Genomic DNA, 21145 nt, shown 5'->3' on the forward strand with positions numbered 1-21145 from the left:
TCATTTTGTTCATGTTTCTCAAATGTCTGTGTTTTTTTCATGTTCATGCTTAATTTATTTTGTTTTGTTTTTTTTGCTTATTTCTGTGGACTCTGTTCATGTTTCCCAAAAATTTGTCCATTTCAAACATTATTTATAGATTATTATGTTATTTTGCTGGTCCGACCCACTTTAGATCTTACTATGCTGTGAATAAAAAATGTATTTGAACAAATATAAACATCCTGAAATGTCTTCAGAGAAATGTGTTGTGTATTTGTAGAGCCGCTGTGATGTGCTAGCTGTAATACACACGTGAAATTGATAAACTGATGCATAATATTTTTTAAAACTTCAATTAATTTTCTTGAGAAATTTCAGGTTGTTCATGTCATTCATGTTTTTTAAAGGATAGTTTGGAGATTTAAACATGATTTTCCTAAATGTAATTTTACTAAAACATAAATAAAAGTTAGGATTTGTCATTAATTATAGGTTATTATGTTGTTTTTTTCCTGTTTTGACCCACTTTCGATCATACTGGGCTTTGTGTAATCCTGGATGCTTCCGAACAGAAATATCTCCAAGAAAGAATCAAAGCACAAAACTTTCCATTATGATTTTATTTGTTTTTGTCTTTTATTCATGACATCGGTGGATGATGTTAGTTTCAGCAGTTTTTTTTTTCCCCATTAAAATGAGATCCTGTGGTTTTTCGCCAACATCATGGACTATGTGAAGCGACTGAGCTCTTTGTAAGAACATTCTTTTTAAAATGCATGATCAGGTCGATGTGGAATTAAATTGTGCCTTTTTTGTACCTTTTCATTGCACATTTAAGTACATTCATTGCCAAAAAACGGAAATCAAGATATAGCCACTGAAAAGTTGCAAGAAGGCAAGACGTCGACTTCACCACTTAATGGATGAGATTCTAAAAATAGAGTACTGCATTGCTTCTCTCGTCACTTTGGTATTGCATTTATACGTCACAATATTCTGCAAAGAAACAAAATGTACAACTGCATAAATATAAAACTCCACCATGTTAAATGGCTAAAACATTCAGAATTACACCACAATGCTGTGAGGAATCCAGCAATAACGAAAAAAAACAAAACAAAAAAAAAACTGAGTTAGCACCAAGAGGTGGCTAACAAGGCCGGACAGACAACTCTACATTCAAGGCAAAAAAAATAAAATAAAAATCAGAAAGTAATAAAACCCCTTCACACGTGATTTAATACAGCACAGAAAAAAAAAGAGTCCCCTATGATCACATGAAAAAGACAAAAACAAAAGAAGAGGAATAATTCCCTGGAGTGCAGTCTGTTTCTTACAGACATGAAGAGTGTACTGAGCTGAACTGGACCATCATCCGTCTAGAACAGGGACGTCAAACTCTTAAGTTCAGGTTCCACATCCAGCCCAATGTGATCTGAAGTGGGCCGGATCGGAAAAATAACAACCTATAAATAAAACTCCAAATTTTTCTCTTCATTTTAGTGTGAACGTTCAACTACAGTACAAACATGTGAATAACCTGAACAAACACGGACACCCTGGAATATCCTTTTAAAAATAAGCGCAGTATCAACAATATTATGTCTCAGCTTATTATTAACACAACTTACAGATCACACCGGATCTATAAATGCACAAAACATTTAGTAACAGGCAGAATATTATTAAAACTGCACTCATTTGTCATTAGAAAGTCCAGGTTCATATTTGTTCAGGTTATTCAGACGGGATAGTTGGTTAATGTAAATATTTTCATCATGTAATTTTACTTTTTTCACATCAAACTAAAGAGAAAAATGTGGAGCTGGAATTATTTACAGGTATTATTTACCCCTGAACACTCTTGACTGTTCATACTATCAGTAGAATTTTTGCACTTTTCTGCAAATTCACGGACCTTACGTTTGACACCCCTAATCTAGAATGTGCTAAACATGAAAAAAAAAGGGAAAAAAAAAACAACAGATTTTGCAACTACTGCACACTCCAAAAATAAAAGTGAAACCACACACGGCAGCCCTATGCCGAGGGGACGTACAGGAGGTCGATGCAATTACACTTAACAGCCACCAGTGAACAGGTAAATGTCCTATGGCTTGTGGAAAAATCTCATTTACAGCAGAATAAATAGTTTTAGGCCTATTGCTATGTCACCTCTAAATTACTTTCTAATGCTAGACAGAAGTGTAGAAGCTACTGATGAAAGCAGATTACAGATCAGTCCCTAGAAGGGTTTTTGTTAACTAGTTGTGATTGACTTAACTGCTATAGCCTACCTCCCTCCTGCATTTGTCGTCTACGTTACATTGGTTTCTATTCAGGGGCGGGGGGGGGGGCGTAAAGGGCAGGGACTGGACTAAAGGAGGGAGGGAGGGAGGGGTGGGCGATGCTATGGCTCTGACGTCGGTCATAAACTGTTAACCTGGATCTTGATATCAAAGCGTCCCTGGTAGCGGTCCTTGTCGCTGTAGTTGATGTTTTCTCCGTACACTTTGCACTCCACCCTCAGCTCGGTGTTCAGGGTCAGGTTGGTGAAGTGCAGCGCCACCAGCGGCTGCAGGTACTGGGGGTGCAGCTGCTTCCCGTAGTAGGGGTAATACTGCAGGGGGAAGCCGCCGCCGATGCCGTAGTATTTAATTTCCCCGATTTTACCGGCGTCCTCCTCTTTCTGCATCGGGACAAAACGGACACGGCAGGTTTAAGATAAGAATAAGAACTATTAAAGGTGAAAAACATACAACTCTATATTAAAAATAGGATCAGATAGAGATAAGAGCAGAAAAAAAAGGAAATAAACACAATATGTAAAATCAAATTCAGTCCATTCATTTTCATCTTGTGATTTTTTTGATAATCTAATATTTTGCTCATTTTCTTAAACAAGTTATTAATTTTCTTAAATTTGCTTTTTTTTGTTGTTGTTGATTTTACAGCTTATTTGGTTCATTTTCTTAACCAATTTGTAGTTAACTATTTAACTACAAATTGGTTAAGTTAGTAAGATAAGATTTTAAGAAACTGTTAAAAGTAAAAAAGATAAAACTCTACATCAAAAATGGTATGAGATAAAGATAAGAGCAGAAAAAAGGAAATAAACACAATATGTAAAATTGAATTCTGACCATTAATTGTCATCTTGTACATTTTCTTACATATTTTTTTCTCCATATTCTTGTTTATTTTGTTCATTTTCCAGATTAATTTGTTAATTTGTTTGTTTTCTTAATTATTTCGCTCATTTTCTTAACCAAGTTGTTCTTTTTTTTTTTTTTTAAACATATTTTGTTGATTTTACAGCTTATTTGGTTCATTTTCTTCACCAATTTGTAGTTAAGTAGTCAACTACAAATTAGTTAGATTAGTAAGATAAGATTTTAAGAAACTATTAAGATCTATTAAAAGGGAAAAAGATGAATCGCCATTTTAAAAATGGTAAGAGCAGAAAAAAAGGAAATAAACACAATATGTAAAAGGCTTATTTTGTTAATTTTCTTGCTTATTTTGCTCATTCTTAACCAATTTCTTCTTCTTTTTAAACTTATTTTCTTCATTTAAAAAAAAAAAATTCATCATTTCCTTTGTCATTTTGTTCATTCTTTTGACTGGTTTGCTCATTTTCTTAACCAATTTGTAGTTAAGTAGTGAACTACAAATTAGTTATAAGATAAGATAAGATAAGATAAGATAAGATAAGATAAGATAAGATAAGATAAGATAAGATAAGATAAGATAAGATAAGATAAGATAAGATAAGATAAGATAAGACAAGACAACACTTTATTGGTCTCACCATGACGAACTTACACAGTTACCAGCAGCAAATACAAAAATAAAGCGCAGGGAAGACAAACAAATGTACACTTGTGAAACATAAAACAAAAAGTATTTTATGAAAGTATTAACTCATATATACATTTAAAATAAATAAATAAATAAATAAATAAATATTATCTACATATTTACACTTAACGCTTTCGCACATGAACATGGTGTGAAATGGGGGGCGGGGTTGGCTGTGAGAATTACTGGTGATAATTCGACCTGAATATGGACGAATATTGTGGAATCCCTCAAATCGTTCCTGAGACACAGTTCAACACTCGTCAGAATGAATAGACATGACATCACAGTGACCTTTGACCTCTAACTTCAGTTCCATCTTTTGTGACATTCACCTTTCATTGGACCCAACTTAACACTTTTGTTGCTCGATTTAGCAACTTTTCAGACTACCCTAGCACTTTTCTTTTTCCTAAAAGCACCTAACAACAAATTTACCTACTTTGTAACTCCTCAGTAAGGAAAGTTTTTATATTCTGTCCTAAAAGTCGCTAAAAAGGCTTTTGACTTTTTAAACTTTATATTCTCTTTGAAACTCTGCACTGCAACTCTTTCTTTAATATGTGTGTTTTTATTTTTATTTTATTCTATTTTTTTTTTAAATTTTATTTTATGTGTTGTTTTATTACTCTCTGTTTTTAATCACCTTTTACATGTTTCTTTAATAATGTTTTAAATGTGTTTCTTTTTGTTTCTTTTATTTCAATGTCCTGTGTGAAGCACCTTGAATTGCCTTGTTGCTGAAATGTGCTATACAAATAAACTTGCCTTGCCTTGCCTAAATGACGTTGTGACCCAATTCAGATAATTGTAAATGATCATGTAATTGTAATGAACGATGTAGGAGAGAGGAATAAATAAATAAATAAATAAATATGTTTAAAACTACAAATGAACTCTGCTCTTTTTTATTTTGAATGTCACACTCCCATAAGGTTACCACACTACTGAATGACTAGTTTACCGTTATACTCACATGTCTCCTTTAACTACCCCTTTAAGAGTTTAGTCCAATCCAATGCAACATGTTAAAGTTAATGAAACAAAACATTTGTCCTATAGTTTATGATCTGATCCAATAATGGAACCAGAATCACTAAATTCCTATCAGTTCTGAGCTCTAGTGGTGAAACAGTGTTGGTACCTTGTTGGTGCAGTACAGGGGGATGATGTTGGGCTGGACTTTGTACTGGGCCTCCTCAGGGATGGTTTCATTGGATGAAGGAGGCTACAAAAAAAAAAAAAAAAAAGACAAGAACAAGACTTTTAATTTAGATGAACAATGAACACCAATCCAACAGTAAAGTTCATTTTATGACTGTATTTGTCTGAAGGCCATCCAGTGTGCACTTTCAACCCTTTTTCACAAACATGCATCTAATTTTTGACTGTTGGCTCATAATTTCTTCCCTTGAACTGAAATGTAAAAAGGTGGAAAAATAATGTATAATACTGGGTTTAGTCAGTCACAATGGAAGCCCATTTCTGCCAGTTAAAAAAAAGAAAGAAACTGTCATGAAGTTTCAAAATTACGAGATAAAAAGTCAAAATTATGAGATAACACCCCTTTTCTGCTGTTGCCATAGATACCATCATGTAATACTGTTACTAAATCATCATCAGTGTGACACGAAACACCATCAAATTAGGTTTCTGGTACAGGTTTGTATTAAGTTGTATTAAGTATTTCTTTTGTTTTATAGTATAAAGTTCTTTTGTTTTTTTTAAAAGACTTATTTATTTATTATAATATTATCCTCTGTGTTTTGCATTTTTTTCAGTGTAACTCAGGTATTTTCTATATTTAATTCCCAGATCATGTAGACGTTCATTAAAGCTCAGAGTAAATTCAAAGGTTATATAAAAATTAACAAAACTGAAGAAAGTGACTTTGTCAGTAAAATATATAATTAACTGAACACAAATGTCTACAACATTTTTTATTCATTATTTTAGCTGTTTGTTAATTTTGTTGTCGTTTTAATTATTTTTCCTTAATTTTTGTTGCTTAGTTTGTATGCGTTTAGTATTTTTTTTTATGTAAATGCAACTTTTTTTTGGTTCATTTTATTCATTATTTATTTGTATTAAATATAGACCAAGTGTGTCCATCCACTGTCACTGATCCAACTCCACGGGTTTTACTGGTGAATCAATGTTGTAGAAGATGACGGTGTTTCCATGGTAACTACGGAGCCTCTGAACATCTAAATGGGTCATATCTGATGTCCATGAAAAGATGAAGAACTGTATTTTACACCAATTATTTACATGTATTGATAGGATTAGTGGGTCAAAAGGTATTAAACAGTTTACATCAGTAGATGCTATCCTAAATATATTAACTTTACTATGAAAGTGTTACATTCTCAGGTTTGAGAAGCTTCAATCGAACACTTTTAATCCAGAAAATGACGTAGATAATGACACTATTATCCAAACTAAAATTGTTTGTCATAATCAAATTCCAGCAGTTATAAATTCAGTAACATGTACGTTTTCACAGCCTTTTTCCTACTATAGATGCTGTAAATGAAGCTTTATGCTGTAAAGTTTTGTTGTATAACATTCAATTCACAAACTAAAGTCTGTTTTCTCAATTAATCTATAAAAAAGTAACAACTGAAGCATTTATGTTCAGCATTTTTATTTTACTTAACCTTTAAACAACTAAAAAAGTATTTTTGCTGTGACTTCCAGATGAATTTTTTTTAGACTTTTAACCTGATTTTATAACATTATCTTCTGCATTTTAAATTTTGTCAGTGAAATGAAGTATTTTCATGTAAAAGTTCAATGTAAATAGTGACTTTTTCATCAAAAACAAGCATCTCCAACTGTATTTTACACTAATTATTTACATGTATTGATGGGTTTAGTGGCTCAACAGGTATTAAACAGTTTAGATCAGCTGATAGTTTTGGTCGGTGGTGGTTGTTTAAGTCTTTATGAGTTAAATGGTTTAAGTCCCATTTTGAAAACAGGAAGTTGATTGTTGAAACTGGTAACTGTGCTAACATGAACTAGCCTTGACACGTGGAGTCCCCCAGGGGTCTATTTTGGGACCTCTTTTGTTCAACCTTTATATGATGCCAGTTAATACACAGCACAAATGTATCCTACCGCAATTATGCAGATGACACTCAGATTTACATACACTGAACATACATTTGACCACAAATATTTACATGTATTGACAGGATTAGTGGACCAACAGTTTTTTAACATTTTAGATCGGTAGATGTGTTTGTTCGGCGGTGGATGTTTGGGACTTTAAGGGTTAAATGTTCTGACTCTTTTTCCAATTGCACGTTGGAATCTTACTCTTGGATAGAAGTTGACGATCCTGTTGAGCTTGACGATGATGCAGGGTTTTCCCTCCTTGAAGCCGAACTCGCGGTCCTCGATGCCGGAGCAAGGTCCGAGCAGGCGGCGGGAGAAGCGACAGGCCCGTCTGCTGCCCAGTTCGTCCTCCAGGTTCCCTCGGTTCTTATAGTCGGCAGGTTCATCTGAAGGACGACGGCATCACATCAGCTCCTACATTTACATTTATACTTCACCAAGACCAGACTTTAACCCTTTACTGACTATTATTGTGGATTCACCTCCATATTTGATTCTGACAACATTTACTACGAGTACATGAATGGTGTTGAATGGGTCCTGGCCGTGGAAACAGGTGGTGGTGAATAAACCCTACCTCCACAGTCGTCGAACTTGGTGGGGTCGCGCTGCTTTTCGTCGTCGTACTGAGCCAGGAAGTCCCTCAAGGCCCTGGTGTAAGGCAGGTAGGTCTCCAGGTCGTTGAGGTTAAAGGCCACTTCAGATTTGTCGGACCGCGGGGTGTGCGTAAGGCCTGTCAAATGTCCAAAACGTATGTACACACACACACACACACACACACACACACACGCACGCACACACACACGCACGCACACACACACACACACGCACACACACACAAACAGTCAACTCAGTCATCTTTACTATTGCATTTATTTTCTCCAACCCCTGCTGTTTATTGTCATATTGTATATTTATAGGTATAGTTATAGTCATACTATATATTTATAGTTGTATATTTATAGTCAATATGCATTTATAGCTGTATATTTGCAGTCATATTATATATTTATAGGCGTACATTTATAGTCATATTGTATATTTATAGTTGTACATTTAGTCATATTGTATATTTACAGCTGCGTATTTATAGTCATATTATATATTCATGGTTGTATATTTATAGTCATATTATTTATTTATAGTCTTATTATATATTTATAGTTGTATATTTATAGTCATATATTTATAGCTGTATGCTTATAGTCAAATTGTATATTTACAGTTGTATATTTATAGTCCTATATATTCATGGTTGTATATTTAGTCATTTTATTTATTTATAGTTGTATATTTAGAGTCATGAGATATATTTATAGTTGTATGTTTATAGTCATATTGTATATTTATAGTTATATATTTATAGTCTTTTTTTTTTTTAACAAATATTTTTCTACTATGTTCCTTGTTGCACTGTGGGCCTTAGTGTTTTTGCAATTTCAGTTTTCTATATGTTCTATATGTACATATGGAAAAACTGACTAATAAAGCCGACTAACTTATTTTACACTGTGGAGGCAAGAAAAAACCCCAAAAACCCCTGAGCTGTTCTGTTATGAAGCTGAGAATTGTCAGAAATGTGCATATTATTTATTCATTTATTTATTTATTTTTTGCCTGGGTGCATATTCAGATGAGATGATCCATATCAGTTTCCAGTGTACTGCTCCTGTTTCCCGTCTAAGTGCTGCTGTAAGCTGAACACCGGCTGCAGGATCTGAGTCTCACATGGACCCGACCCGTCTCATATGACCCAGAACCCGCTAAGACGGTCCCAATCACAGCGTCCACCCCTGATCTGTGCAGCTCAGACACTGATAAGGATGCCGCCGTGGTCTCAGTTGACTGTGTGGATCGTACATGCGCAGTTCAGCCCCGTAACCCCCGGTTACAGGGCCTCTGTCACCATGGAAACCAGGATTCAGCGTGTACACAGGGGAGGCTGCACTGGGACTGGGACATAAACCGCCCCGGTATTGGAGACCAGGGAAGAAACATGCACTAAAGGAGCATCAGAAACAGGTCTGAGGGTGAAATGTGGCAACGACAGCTGCGGATTATTTTATACAATTCAATTAAATAATTATTTAGTGGAAAAAAACAGTAGAAATGTGAAAGAGATGTTTGAAAATGACAACTTGTCTTTTATTCCAGAACCAACTGAAACCACAACAACCACACAAAGTATCAAAGTAAAAGGATATATAAAAAATACTTAATAAAATGAGAACAAAATAACTATTTTGTGTTGATCCTGGCATCATGTGCGTCACAATAAGTGTCTGTGTAAAACAACAACAGTGGAACTAATGTTTAACAGTAGCAAAATTAAAGACACAAAGCTGTAAAATTGAATAATTTCATAATCGATTCGAGTCAAATAATCTTTTCAGTTGTCATGTCAAGTAGGCACTAATATTTTCCATTTGATTCAAACAGAACTCAGAATGGAACTGGAATCACTAAATTCCCATCACTATTAAGACCTGTGAATGCAACCTAAGAATATCCATGTGTTGAATAACCTTTTTTTTCAGTTAAACTCAAAAACAACAGCATAAAAGTATATATAAAAATATCTATAGAAATAACAACAAAGTCCAGTGACATCTATAAACAATATGTCACTGCAGTCTTCAACACATTTTAATCCAAGTAACAATTTAAGATGGAACCAACATAAAACTGTGTTGGGCCTGGCGTCATGTGCGTCACAATAAGAGTTGATGTGAAACAAGAACAGTGGAACCATTTGTTTAGTGGCAGCGAAATTAAGGAAACGAAGCTTCAATGCAAGAAAATTGGAATCAAATAATTGCTTTAATTGAGTCAATTAATCATTTCAGCTCTAATATAAAAGTTTTCAATCATAAATGCAAAACAGTGGCTCAAACAACAACAAATCACTTATCCAGTATTGATCCAATCTGTCATTAAAAACCCTGGTCCATTTGTTTCCAGTGGGAATCATTTCAACGTAACACAAACCAATGGATTAGCCGATAACAGAAGCTTACAAGAGCAAATACCAGATGTTCCACTTATATTTACAGCACCAACTGGATTTTTCACATGATCAAACCCTGCACCTCAGCTCTAAACATGTCATTTTTTACAGTATTTCTTTCCTTTGCAGGGTTCAGGACCAATAAGTTTCATTTCAGAATAATTAGTGTGATACATTCTGCTACTTGTATCCATAACATCTGATTAACGTGGATAATTTTAGTTCAAAAACTGAACACTGTGTAGAAAAGAGTCCGTTTCATGACACCCTGGCATCTGTTGTTACCACTAATTTACCAAAAACTCACAATAAATTCAATGTAGTTTGAAAGACCCATAACTTCTACATTTTTTCCGTCTTTTCTAAGTGATTTATCTCCATTTATTATAATTTCATCCTCTGTATTTTGCATTTTTCAGACATTCTCCTATATTTGATTCACTGATTACGTCAATGTTCATTTAATCATTACCAAGTGATTTATATCTATTTATTATAATATTATTCTCTGCATTTTCCAGTGGAAATCATGTATTTTCCATATTTAATTCACTGTTCATTAAAGCTCAGAGTAACCTCTATGTTTATTATATCAAACAGAAAAAAATGAAAGATTTTTTTTCATTTTATGCATTTTCTAAACACATTTCTAATTATATTGTTTGTTTGTTTATTTATTTCGAATATTGCAATAAAATCAAACAACAAAAGAATTGTATAAAAAGAAAGTAAACCATTCGAAAAGGAGCTGGATGAAGTTTAATTTATAATCTCCCGCCCCCTTCCTCCATCCTTCTCCTACTTTAAATTCCTAAGTCAGACTCCCTAAGTAACTCAAAAATCCTCACATATCAGACTAAATTCTGACTATGAATAAAACACAAAATTCCTGTACAAATCAAGAATAGACTGTCCATTCTGGAGCAGCATTTCACATTAAAATAAACTCTGTCCTTTCCATAACAGTAATGGTGCACATATCAAACCAAAAATAAACTCTGTCCATTTCATGACAAAAATACACATTAAAAAACAAAAATAAACTCTGTCCTTTTCATGACGATAATACACATATCAGAAACGAAGTACACTATCTGTTTCATAACAGTAGTGCACTAAAATAAACTGTCATTTGTTAGCAGTAATATACTTATCAAAAATAAACTATGTCCAATTCCTAACCTTACCTGTATAAAAAAAAAAAAAAAAATACTCTGTTCATTTCATGTCAATAGTACTTATATAAAAAAACTAAACTCTGTCCATTTCATTTCAATAATACGCATATAAAAAACAAAAATATACTCTGTCCATTTCATGTCAATAATAGTCATACAAAAAACTAAACTGAACTCTGTCCATTTCATTTTAATATGCATATAAAAAACAAAAATATACTCTGTCCATTTCATGTCAATAATAGTCACACAAAAAAACTAAACTGAACTCTGTCCATTTCATGTCAATAATACCCATATAAAAAATAAAACTAAACTCTGTCCATTTCATAACACAAATATACATATAAAAAATAAAGTGGTTTTTGAGCATGCACTGCTGTCGGTGAAGAGTCGACAATCTGATGACCCCACAAATTAAAGTGACGGCTCACCTGAAACGTCAAAAACCCTTTCACTTCCTCTGAGAAGCTGATTGGTGCTAAGGCGCGTCTTTGTGCAGAAACTGTGCCGATACCTGAATGTTGGGTTACAGATCAGGACGTGGACGTGGGTTCTTACCAGGGGGTGCGACTCGGTCCTGCCAGGTGGGCTTGTAGTTGCTCAGGGTGAGGAGCAAGGCCTGGATGGTCCCGATGAAGATCCCAGCCAGGCAGCCGTAGAAAATGACGTAAAACAGCCCAATTTTGACTGTAGGAAAAGAAAAAAACAAAGCAAAAAACATTTATCAGCGAAGGTACACTGGAGGAAAAACTCACAACTGGGCTAATATTCCAGCTTTAGACCAGGGGTGTCAAACATACGGCACGTGGGCCACAACCGGCCGCCAAAGAGTCCAATCCGTAAAAATTACACAGAAGATATAAACAATTAATGATGGTAAAAATCAGCCAAATATGATCAAAAGAGGGTCAGACCAGTAAAATACTATCATAATAACCTATAAATAATAACAGCCACAATTAATTTAATGTAAACATTTTGAAATTACATGAAAATATTTACATTTACAAACTATGCTTTTAAAAAAAATGTGAATGTCCTGAAATGTCTTAACAGAAGTCTCATTTTAACATAATTTTCTTGATGTTTCTCGAATTTTTGTACTTACTGTTCATTTTGTACACATTTGTTAATCTTTTAATAATTTCTGCTCATTTCTGTTCTTTTTGTTCATGTTTCTTAAATTTTTGACATTTTGTTCATATTTGGGTTTTATTGTAATTTTGTTTTTTTTTGTTGAGTCTGTTCATGTTTCACAAATTTTTGTCCATTTTTAACATTATTTATAGGTTATTATGTTGATATTTTACTGGTCTGACCTACTTTAGATCATACTGTGCTGTAAGTTTAAAAAATGTGAATAACCTGAACAAAAGCGAACCTGAAATATCTATCAATTTTTTAAAACATTTTTTTGTACAAGTTATTGTTTATTTGGTTCATATGCGTTCATCTTTAGTAATTTGGGCTTAATTCTGTTCATTTTATTCATGTTCTTGTTCATTTTGATCATTTTTGGGGATTCTTTGCCATTTTTTTGCTAATTTCTGTGGAGTCTGTTCATGTTTCTCACATTTTTGTCCATTTTTAACATTATTTATAGGTAATCGTGTTATTATTTTACTGGTCTGACCCACTTTAGATCATATTGGGCTGTGAATTTTAAAATGTGAATAACCTGAAGAAAAATGAACCTGAAATGTCTTAAGAGAAGTGTAATTTTAACATAATTTTCCTGATATTTCTCAATTTTTTAAAACCTTTTTGTGCATGTTATTGTCAATTTGGTTCATATTCGTTCATTCGTTTTTAGTAATTAATGCTTATTTCTGTTCATTTTATTCATGTTCTTGTTTATTTTGTTCAGATTTGGGGTTTTTGGAACTTTTTTGCTCATTTCTGTGGCGTCTTTTCATTTTTCTGAAATTTTTGCCCATTATTTACATTATTATGCATTATTTTACTGTTTACAGTTGAGATCATATGGGGCTGTGAATAAAAAAAAAAGTGAATAACCAATTATGAACAACCATAAATGTCTTAAGAGCAGTGTGATATTTTACTAGTATTCTGCCTGTTATTAAATGTTTTGTGTATTTGTAGATCCACTGTGATCTGTACGTTGTAATGTGCATGTGTAAATGGTAAACTGAGGCAGAATATTGGTAAAATCGCACTTATCTTTCTTTAGAAATACCAAATTCATGTTATTCACTTTTTTTTTTTTTTTAAAAAAAGGATACATGCATTTTTCTTAATGTAGTTTCACTTTTTTCATTCTAAAACAGAGAAAAGTTTGGATTTTTCCGTTATTTATAGATAATTGTTATTATTTTACTGGTCTGACCCATTTTAGATCATACTGGTGTGAATGTGAACTGAACTAAAATGAGTTTTACATCCCTGGTTTAAATTGATCTATTATATACTCTTCCAACTAGTTAATCTATGCAGACAAAAACAAATGCATTGTCCAGTTAATGAATTCATAAAAAAAATATCGTTTGTTTCATCCCACACACCTCATGGCATTGCATGTTATCAATCAGTCAACATATTAAGTGTGTTGAGTTGAATATTAGTACATGTCCTTGTTTTCACTGCAGGTACTAACAGAAAATGAAAGGAGAAAACATTCACACTAATGTTTCTGTCAAATAATCGACCATTGACACAAACCACTAAATACAAAAGGGTTTGTACAGCCGTAGACTCCATTATCATGCTTTATTTTTGTACAAATCAAGAAAATCTGTGTTACAGTTTGATAATCCTACACAATAACCACACTGAAGAACATACATATTCAGTATATATACACACTATTACCCAATAAGACTTTGCCTGGACTTTACCTGTCCCATTATTAGACATTATTTTAACATGTTTTGCTTCATATATAAGTCAAAGATTGCTCCATGTAGCTTAACATTCGTGTTGCAACACTGCACAATAAATTAACAGCTATTACAGTGCATGTCTGTCCACACCACTTTTAATTTACAAGCACAGCGCCACTATAAACACACAAATTCTGCATCAACACTTGCAATCATTGACCCAAGGTTAATGCATATCAGCACCAGAAGAGTTACAACATCCAATTCATTTACAATAATTTCGTTGCACAACTGGAGTAATGACAATAAAGCCTATTCTACTCTATTCTATTCTATTCTATTCTATTCTATTCTATTCTATGTTTTGGTCGTCACACTGGGGTTGGAAATATAGGGAATTTATCCGATTAACCAAGTTTTCTAATCAAAAATGAGTTTCAGAAACTCAAATCTCACTGTGAATGTCACTTTTAATTATCTTTACTAATCGATGCTGCACTGCTTTATGTCATGGTTTGTTGATATTGCACAGATTCATAAGTTTTGCACAGAAAAATACTTTGGATCAATGTCAGTTTAATCTTAACTTCATAAAACCTCAAAATTGAGAATTATTCACCACGCTTTGGAAAAACCTTTTACGACCTTTTATGGTCGTATTGTTCATTCATGTCCTCTGTTAAATGTCCCATTAAAGCAGATCCATCCCCAGATCGAGGCAGATGGTGGCAGTATCACACTGTGTACACGTTTAACTGCAGCATAATGTGGGGATTCGGCAGAAAGAGACCGAAATACTGCAAAACACAAGCAGAACCATCCCACTCAGAGTCAAATCTGCATCGAAACAACTGCACAAACCTCTATAAACCACACAGTATCCAGGTGAGCAGATTATGCACACTTGGCAATTCATGTTGTAAAATGTCATTATTTTTCACAATTGGTTTTCGGTCAGAATTCCAAAGTTGTTCATTTTTGCATGATTTTTAAAATTCTGAATCAGCACAGCGCAAACTGACATTTTGCAGTTCCACACCGTTGTAAATACGTATATAGTCTGTATAGTTTTTATTACTCTTATCATTTTTGCACTTTCTTCTGTTTCAGCCTTAACTTTTGAATTTCCCCATTGTGTGACAAATAAAGTCTTATATAATCTGAACAATAAAAAATTAATACACTACCACCAGTCTCCGAAGTGAGTAAAAAAATGCAGATTTTGGCTACGTTCAGACAGCAGGTCTTAATGCACAATTCGGATTTTTTGGTGAAATCCAATTTTTTTGGGTGCTCGTTCATACTACACTTTTTTTTAAATTAAGTGAGCAGTACATAACAAAAACATGTGAGAGACACAAAAACAAGTAAGGCAAGACAAACACAGACACTAATTACATATTTATCATTATACATCGATGTGTGTGTCAAGGTTATCATCGTTAACGAAAACTAACGAAATGATGAAAACTAGAATTAAAAAACTTTCGTTAACTGAAATTTAAAAGAAAAACTAATTGAAAGAAAAAACTATAACTTACTGAAAAACTGTATTGTGTGTTTACAAAACTAACTAAAATGTATAAAAATTATGGTTAAAATTCCCCTCGTTTTCATCTTTGTCAATGTCAGATTGATACAAAATTGATTTATTTCGCTCTAGCAATTTTAGCTAGCGGCCCATATAGCACTGCACAGTCCATCACTTCTTGTCGCTTGTCGTTTAGATTCGGCCTCTCGTGCCCATTCCACCTGGAAACATGCAGACTACAGCTGGGAGAAAGCAGCAGAGTCCTGTCTGGGAGTTCTATGAATACAACAGCGAAGAAGAGAAAAGATAAAAAAAATAAAAAAAACTCTAACTAATACTAAAACTAAACTAAAACTAAGCATTTAGAAAAAAACAAAAACTAATTAAAACTAGCAAACCTGCTCTAAAAACGAATTAAAACTAACTGAATTCGAGAAAAAAAAAAGTTAAAACTAAATAAAATTAAACTATAATGAAAAATCCAAAACTATTATAACTTTGGTGTGTGTGAGAAAAAAAACAAAGAAAAGACAAAAGGAGTTGGTAACAACAGTAAATGATAAAGACAGAGGGAAAAAAAACATCATTACCAACAGTAGTAATATTAGTGATGATACTCAGATTACACATTAAATGCGACTTCTATCAGTTTTGAGTATGAACTGAATGCGACCCTGAAGTGACCCGCATGCGCAGAAGAGGTCCTGACATAATATGTGACCATGCAGGTATGCACGGTGTTTACCGAAGTAAATACGTTTTTCCTGCCGCTCCTCCTCCTGGGACGCAGATTTGTGACGTGTGTCGCATTGCAATGACGTAAAGGTCGGATAAATGCGACCTGGCCGTTCAGACTGAAGTCACATTGCAAAGTATCAGATACGTATCAGATTTAGGACCACATATGAAAGTGGCCTGGGTCAGATTAGTGCTGTTCAAACTGTCTTTAACAGATCGGGTACAGGTCGCATATGGGCAAAAAAAAAAAAAAAAAAAAAAAAAAAAAAATTGGATTTGGGCCACATTTGCCCACAGTCTGAACGTAGCCGTAGACACTTTTTAACATTTAACATTTGACCTAGCACAAAAAATAATAATGCATATTAACCAATGTTGCTGTTAATCACTGACATATGCCAGGATGAAAATAAATAAATAAATAAATAACCCAATTTTTATGTAGTATATTTAAAAAAAAAAAACAGGTTTGTAACTTTTGCATCAAGAAATATGGTTTACATGGCATTTAAAGGGTTAAAAAAAAAAAAACAGTCCAATTATTGAGGGGTCGTATTTTTGTTTATGGCTTAAGCTGATGAAAAGCAAAAAAAAAAAGTTAAAAACAAACTATATGAAAAACATTTTGCCATGACTACTACACTGTGCAGATTATGCGCTTTAGGTGGTTAGAAGGACCTCTGTGGGCGGGGCCAAGAACGATATGAAAAACTGGGATAAATGACCCAAACATGCAGAACGCTTACAGTTTCACATCCTGTTTACGACCAAAAATATGCACGTCTATGAATTCCACATTGTATTTAACTGAAGTCTTAACCCATTTCATCCAGATCCATCTTCATGCTACTACAAAGACAGCATTCACATCACAGTCGAACAGTAGCCGCCATTGTTTTGGGTGTTTCCCCCCCTTTCTTTTAACAGATTGACAGGAATGTAGCTGAAGTCTGCACTTATTAGTCAAGCTGATCCCGCCGTCATCAATTTCCAGCGCAGAGACGGGATACAGTTACAGGTAACCAAGGTTGCACTTCCATTATTTAACCTGCAAACCTATAAATAATGGATGATTCATGTCGAGTTTGCAGCCCATGACTTATATGTTCAATGTCAAAGGGTCACGGCAGCTTAAAGGAAGAAGTAAATGTAGTTTATACACACGTTTACTGACCAAGTATTTGGAAAAAGCGCTATATTCTGAAATAATATGGGCTACTTCTATTCAAATTTCACTATCTGAACAAGATTTCTGTCAAAATATAGAACATTAGTCTTAAAAAATGCAGTATTTTCATACATTTAAAGAATATATAGGTGGTTTGGAATTTGTTAAACCAGTTAATATGTGACACATTTACTTGATCCACAACCAGGTGTCTTATTTAACCTGCAAACCCATAAATAATGCATGGTTTAAGTCAAGTTTGCAGCCGATGAGTTCTACATTCAACCAGTTATAACCAGAGACAAAGTCAAAGGGTCACTATCTCCAGTAAATATATTTAACATGCACATGTGTATGTATCATATGTCTATATTCTGAAAAAGCACAGGCTACATGGACTTAACTTAAAAGAGAAGAAGAAGAAAAAAAACAGTAATTTAAGTGTAACAGTGTCTACCAATACTTGCTTTACTGTAATTGGTTGTTTTCAGTTTGATTATAATAGATTTAAGTCAGAATACAGAGCATTAGTCAGAATAATTACAGTATTTGGGTACTTTTAATGATTAGGTAGGTGGTTTGGAATGTGTTAAACCAGTCAATACATGACACATTTACTGTGTTGTTAATGTGTAGTTTCTCATCCACAAGCTGGTGTCTATTATTTAACCTGCAAACCCATAAAGAATGCATGTTTTAAGTTCAGTTTGCACACGATGAGTTCTATGTTCCACCTTTGTAACAGGAGGAAATTTCCGGTAAATATATTTAATATGCACATTTAATTTTATGTCTATATTCTGAAAAAGCACAGGCTACTTTAATAGTGTCAAACTAATAATTGCTTTACTGTTATCGGTTGTTTTCAGTTTGATTCGATTAGATTTATGTCAAAAATACAGAGCTTTAGTTGTAATAAAGACAGTATTTATGTACATTTTATAATTAGGAAGGTGGTTTATATTGTAGGTCTGGTTTACTTTCTGATCGACAGCATCATTCGTGACATTCTGCAGAGGGAAAACAGCAAGAATGTGCAAAAAAAGCCAAAAATGATCTGTCCGTCATTGGTTCATTGTCCCGTATCAACCCGGTGTCTATTATTTAACCTGCAAACCCATAATTAATGCACGTTTTAAGTTCAGTTTGCAGCCGATGAGTTCTATGTTCGAGCAGTTACGGCCTTTGTAACAGGAGGCAATGTCAAAGGGTCACTGTTTCCTGTAAATACGTTTAATATGCACATTTAATTTTATGTCTATATTCTGAAACAACATAAGATACTTTAATTTCAAGTGTAAGCGTCAAACTAATATTTGCTTTACTGTAATCGGTTGTTTTCAGTTTGATTAGAACAGATTTATGTCAAAAATACTGAGCTTTAGTCGTAATAAAGACAGTATATATGTGCATTTTATGATTATGAAGGTGGTTTATATTGTAAGTTTGGTTTAGTTTCTGATCGACAGCATCGTTCTGCTGACATAAAAGAGCAAGAAATGTGCAAAAAAAGCAAAAAATGATCTGTCCATTATTGGCTCATTGTCCCGTATCAACCTGGTGTCTATTATTTAACCTGAAAACCTATAAATAATAGATGCTTTAAGTGAAGTTTGCAGCCGATGAGCTGTACGTTTGTCCTTTTGTGTCCTCTGGAACTGGAAGCAATGTCAAAAGGGTCACAGCAGCTAAAAGGAAGCAGTAGATGTAATAAAAATACAGCTTTAACGACTCGGAAAAGTAAAAAAACAAAAAAACATCTAGACTTTACTTGTATTGAACTCCAGAGAGAACAAGGACATTTTAATGCCATTTTCTGAGAACAACCGACTGCAGTTTAGACACTTTTAATTTGACTGGGATAGATTTCTGTCAGTATGGATCACCTGGATTTGAATTCAATCCGATATTTACAGTATTTTTCATCCTTTTCTGGATTATTTTAAGTCTGTAGTTTTTATCCAAAGCATCACTAGTGGCAAAACTGCAAGACTGTGTGAAAAGTGGGAAAAATGAGCTGTTCATTACTGGATTAAATGAGGAGGAGGTGAGGAGGAGGTAAGGGGGGGGGTGAGGTGGAGTGGAGTGGGGGGGTCCATATCAACCTGGTGTCCTTCAGCACAGCACTGCGCATGACACACATGCTGGATGCATCAGCATTTTCTAATGACCCGAGAAGGACAAACGGAGCCGTGGAACTGCGCGCATCTTACCCCCCCCACACACACACCCACCACCTCCAACCCCCCCCCCACTCCCACTCAGCTCAGCTCCTGTCCCACTCCACATGTCGGACACGGTGTTTCCACCAGGTGTTCGGTGTGAACAGCTGTGTGACATTGAGGAAAAGGGGGGGGGGGGGGGGGGGGGGGGCAAGGACATGCGCACCGAGGGAAGAGGAGAAAGGTCGCGGCAGTTAATCAGCTGTATTGTTCGGCAGATAACAGTGACATCTGATCACAGACACCCGACACGGATCAATAGTGCTCCTCCATTTCCCAGCAGCCCCTTCACCTTCACTCACCTTGGACTGTGATGCATTTTTAACCCTTTTAGCCCACGTGCAGAACTATACATGCAAATGCAAAAACAGAGGGGTTCGCATGCAGGCTGTGGACCCTGTAGACCACAGTGGGTCTGACTGATCCTGAACCGGCTTTTTCCCTGCGTCTGCAGCGCGCGCCGCAGCCTCTACGCTCCCTGAATAGACAATAAGAACTTATTACGCACGGAAGGAAACCCCCCACCACAGCACAGCAGGGTCCTCCAGTCCCACTGAAGCCCCTCTGCCTGTCCATCCTGTCTGTTAGAGTCCACAGGACTGATGCGGAGGTTTCCCCTCACTGCAGCACAGTCAGATCTAACAGGTGGAAGGACCGGAACAAACGCGGCGCGCGCAACTCTGGCGGAAAACGCGTGCGCTCCGTGCGGCTCTACTCACACCAGCTGGAGCCCGTGCGTCCCATCAGCTCCCCCGTCTCCGAATTCCACAGAAACTTCTTCCATCCACCGTCATCTTTGTTGGAAGGCATTGTGTCTTAATTCCCGTCCAGGTGTTGCCCGCCGTCCTCCTGCTTCTGCTTCTTCTTCTGCTTCTTCTTCTGCGGAGCCGCTCCGTGCGCAGACGCAACCAGACGCGTCTAATTGAAAGCTCCCCAATATAAACCGTTCCCCTGCGCGACTCCGCCCGAAACTCTTAACAAGTTACCTTGGAGGAGGGCGGATCTGCACCGGCCAATCAGGAGGCAGAGCAGCCGTGCGTAGCTCTGACGTCAGACGGACGGACAGACATTTAGGACTAAACATATGTGTGTGTGTGTGAGCTGTGCAGATGTCTGTGCAGGTAGAAGAGCACGGGTTTGATGGAAAAGCCCAGAAAAGCCTGCACACTGTGAACACACACCTCCCAAACAGACTGCACACACACACACTGTAAAAAAAATCTGTAATTTAACAGAATTTTCACCATTTAGTTTACAGATTTTTCCTGTATTTTTAAGATACAGGAAAATATCAATGAAATGATAAAAATAAACTGTGATTTTACATGTCAAATGTAAAATAACATGAAAAAACTGTAACTGAGAATAACCATAAAATTTCCATTTTTTAACAGAAATTTTTTCTTTTTTCACAGAAGAATACAGTTAAAATACATTTGCAAATGTATCGTAATGTCACAAATATTTCTTTTCTATTTATGCGATAAAACTG

The 21145-nt window shown here is 35.1% G+C and overlaps 2 protein-coding genes across 2 annotated transcripts in view; both read right to left on the reverse strand.

Moving 5' to 3' along the window:
* LOC115431961 (NACHT, LRR and PYD domains-containing protein 3-like) overlaps nt 1–21145 on the reverse strand; it is a 592418-nt gene that overhangs the window by 113488 nt on the left and 457785 nt on the right. The gene's annotated exons all lie outside the window — the stretch shown is intronic.
* Nucleotides 1968–20596, reverse strand: atp1b1b (ATPase Na+/K+ transporting subunit beta 1b). Its single transcript, XM_030153571.1, has 6 exons — nt 20373–20596; nt 11713–11841; nt 7544–7699; nt 7168–7352; nt 4988–5071; nt 1968–2671 (listed from the first exon to the last, which is right to left on the reverse strand). The coding sequence occupies exons 1-6, from the start codon at nt 20461–20463 to the stop codon at nt 2411–2413; spliced, it is 906 nt and encodes a 301-aa protein (XP_030009431.1). The 5' UTR covers nt 20464–20596; the 3' UTR covers nt 1968–2410.

This window comes from Sphaeramia orbicularis, chromosome 2 (assembly GCF_902148855.1).
Source record: "Sphaeramia orbicularis chromosome 2, fSphaOr1.1, whole genome shotgun sequence".
NCBI classification, from domain to species: Eukaryota; Metazoa; Chordata; class Actinopteri; order Kurtiformes; family Apogonidae; genus Sphaeramia; species Sphaeramia orbicularis.